Genomic DNA, 3,800 nt, shown 5'->3' with positions numbered 1-3,800 from the left:
GACTTCCCTGCAGATTAAATAGAACCCGCGCGCACAACCAGACCATCTCACAAGCAGCAAGCGCTAGCACACCAGTTTCTTCAATCCCACTGGTACAATGGCCAGTTATCCGTATTATTCCCCGCCACCACCTTTGCCACCACCGCCATCACCACCACCACCTTCACCACTATGTAACGGAACTACTACAACACTCCCACCTCCACGCCCACCACCACAATCACCAGCATGTAACGACACTACTCCAACTATATTACCACCTTTGCCGCCTCCACTAGCACCACCACCGTCACCGTCACCGCCACAAGTGCCACCACCTTCATCTTACTACTTCCCACCACAACCTTCACCACCACCACCATCATCTCCACCATTACCTCCGTCATACTACTCCCCACCACTACTTTCACCACCACCACCTGCATGTAACGACACTACTCCAACTACATTACCACCTTTGCCGCCTCCACTAGCACCACCACCGCCACAATTGCCACTGCCACCTCCACCTTCATCTTACTACTCCCCACCACAACCTTCACCACTGCCACCATCATCTCCACCACCACCTCCGTCCTACTACTCTCCACCACTACTTTCACCACCACCACCACCACCACCACCATGTAACGAAACTACTACAACACTCCCACCTCCACCCCCACCACCACCATCACCAGAATGTAACGACACTACTCCAACTATATTACCACCTTTGCCGCCTCCACTAGCACCACCACAGCCACCGCCACAATTGCCATTGCGGCCACCACCTTCATCTTACTACTCCCCACCACAACCTTCACCACCACCACCATCATCTCCACCATTACCTCCGTCATACTACTCCCCACCACTACTTTCACCACCACCACCTGCATGTAACGACACTACTCCAACTATATTACCACCTTTGCTGCCTCCACTAGCACCACCACCGTCACCGCCACCGCCACCACCACCTTCATCTTACTACTCCCCACCACAACCTTCACCACTGCCACCATCATCTCCACCACCACCTCCGTCATACTACTCTCCACCACTACTTTCACCGCCGCCACCACCACCACCATGTAATGAAACTACTACAACACTCCCACCTCCACCCCCTCCACCACCATCACCAGCATGCAACAACACTACTCCAGCTATATTACCACCTTTGTCGCCTCCACTAGCACCACCATCGTCACCACCACCGCCACAATTGCCACTGCCACCACCACCATCATCTCCACCACCTCCTCCTTCATACTACTCCCCACCACCACCTTCACACCCACCACCACTACCACCACCATCACCATCACCTTTACCATCACCATTGTCACCACCACCAAAAACACCTACACTACCGCCACCATCTCATCCACCATCTTCAATATCGCCACCATTACATCCACCACCTTCACCATCACCTTTACCACCTATTGTACCGCCACCTTCACACCCACCACCTTCATTGCCGCCGCCACCACCACCACCACCTTCACCATCGCATCCCACACCTTCACCATCACCACCACCACCTAAAACACCTACACTACCGCCACCATCTCATCCATCACCTTCAATATCGCCACCATTACATCCACCACCTTCACCATCACCTTCACCACCTACTGTGTTTCCACCTTCACACCCACCACCTTCATTACCGCCACCAAGTCCACCACCTTCACCTTTACCCCCCGTACAAACCCCACCTCCAGTGCCGCCACCATCAAGTCCACCACCTCTAGTGCCGCCACCATCAAGTCCACCACCTCTAGTGCCGCCACCATCAAGTCCACCACGTCTAGTGCCACCACCATCAAATCCCCCACCTTTATTGCCACCGCCATCAAATCCCCCACCTTTATTGCCACCGCCATTAAGTCCACCACCTACACCATCACCACCTCCTCATCCATCTCCTTTAGTTCCACCACCATCACATCCACCACTTTCACCATTATCACCATCACCATCACCACCTACACCGCCACCATACACACCACCACCTTCTCTGCCACCACCACTGAAACCATCTGATAGCCATCGCACTGTTCTTCTTGCCACTTTTGTCTCTCTTGGTGGATTGTTCTTTCTTGCATTCCTTGCAATTGGTCTCTATTGCGTGCATAAGAAGAAGAAAAAGTTAAATGTAGCATACAAAGTTCAAGGTACTCCTCATGCAGTGGAGCAAGGAGAAGTTCACACCTTTCAGACCATCGCCCCAGCTAACCAAAGTGCAGCTGTCAATATAAAGGATCAAAGTCTGAATGTTAAGCCCCAATCTTATGGTGAAGGCAGTGCGGAAGCAGAAGAAAATGACCCTGAGAAGTTAGAATTCGAAGAAGATGATGATGAATCAGATCAATCTAAAGATTCAAATAAAAGTTCTCCTCGCGATGATGAAGAATCAGATCAATCTCAAGATTCCGATAAAAGTTCTCGTCGCCGGAAACGTGGTCGTACCAAAAAAAGCGAGCCTAAAACAGATCAATCTCAAGATTCTGAAAAAAGTTCTCGTCGCCGGAAACGTGGTTCCAGTGGTCGTACCCAAAAAAGCGAGCCTAAAACAGGTCAGTCTAAAGATTCAGATAACAGTTCTCGTCACCGTGATCGTAAAGGTGAACTGGAATCGCAAGAAGATAATGATAAATCAAATGGTTCAGATAAAGATTCTCGCCGTGGCGATAAACGTGAGTCTCGTCGTCATAGTCGTGCCCGAGAAAACAAAGACAAAGTGCCTTCCACGTCCAACCGTGATACGGACGACCGCAAAACTTCATAATCTATGATCACCTGCTTTCTCCTTCAAATTCTTGTTGATCGAGTTTCATGCATGGGTATTGTGAGTTGTGATTGTACTAGTTTTACTACTTTAACGCAATTGTTTACCTAGTGTTTTTATTTTGAATGAATTGTCGTATTTTGTTTATTTAGTCAATGTGAGTGAAAATAAGAGAGAGCATTCAACCTCGAAATTCATTTTAGTTTGTACTATCAATTTCACTTTTAGATGTTAATTTTCATTCTATATATAGTACTCTTTCCAGAATAAGTAGCCTGAATAAACTCTACGTATATATCAAATATATGATACCTAGGATTCTCAATTGGTACCTGAATTATCACCGATTGCATTTTTTTGATACCTCAACTTAAAGAGTCGCATGGTATCCATATTATATCATTGGTATCCAATTTAGGACTTCCCTCTATTTTTTATCAGAATTTTCTATGTGCGCCCACATGGTCATTTGTTAGTGATAAAATCGTCAAATGATATATAATCTCTCAAATAGGATGTTAACAACCACTAGATCTAATCTTATGGTGAAGAAAAAACCAAATAAAATTATTTTAAAAATTATAGAAAATTACATAGTAGCACATGACCAAAGATGTTAATACAGAAAACTCACTTTAAAAAAGATTTATACAAATAAGGACATGAGCTCAAGTCCAAAAGCCAAATGATGTAAGTCTGACTCCCAATTTTAATAAAAAATTACCAAAATACTCAGTTTGATGAAATATTTATGCGTATGCCACTGATCAAAAAACCGGATTGATTGATTCAGCTTATTTCTTGGTAATAGCCCTGACTCACTCTTCGACCTTATTTCTCTTCACTTCCGTCTCTTCGCCCTTGCTTTGAATTCAGATACTCGAAGATTCTTCGACTTTGTCCCACTCTTTTTTCTATTTCTCTGGATTTCTTAGGTCTTAAATCAATTCAACGGCAACAAAATCTAACCCAAACCCCACACAGATTTCGCAAAGCAGCACGTTGACATCTTCGACGA

At 46.1% G+C, this 3,800-nt stretch overlaps 1 protein-coding gene across 1 annotated transcript; it reads left to right on the top strand.

Annotated features, from left to right (window-relative positions):
• On the top strand, positions 1 to 2,979 carry LOC112178363 (basic proline-rich protein-like). Its single transcript, XM_040510141.1, has one exon. It carries the CDS (start codon positions 98 to 100, stop codon positions 2,780 to 2,782), a length of 2,685 nt encoding a protein of 894 aa, XP_040366075.1. The 5' UTR covers positions 1 to 97; the 3' UTR covers positions 2,783 to 2,979.
• The last annotated feature ends 821 nt before the right edge of the window (positions 2,980 to 3,800 follow it).

Source organism: Rosa chinensis, chromosome 7 (assembly GCF_002994745.2).
Source record: "Rosa chinensis cultivar Old Blush chromosome 7, RchiOBHm-V2, whole genome shotgun sequence".
NCBI lineage: Eukaryota > Viridiplantae > Streptophyta > Magnoliopsida > Rosales > Rosaceae > Rosa > Rosa chinensis.
The sequence above is the reverse complement of the archived record's forward strand: the minus strand, read 5'-3'. Positions and strand labels throughout refer to the sequence as shown.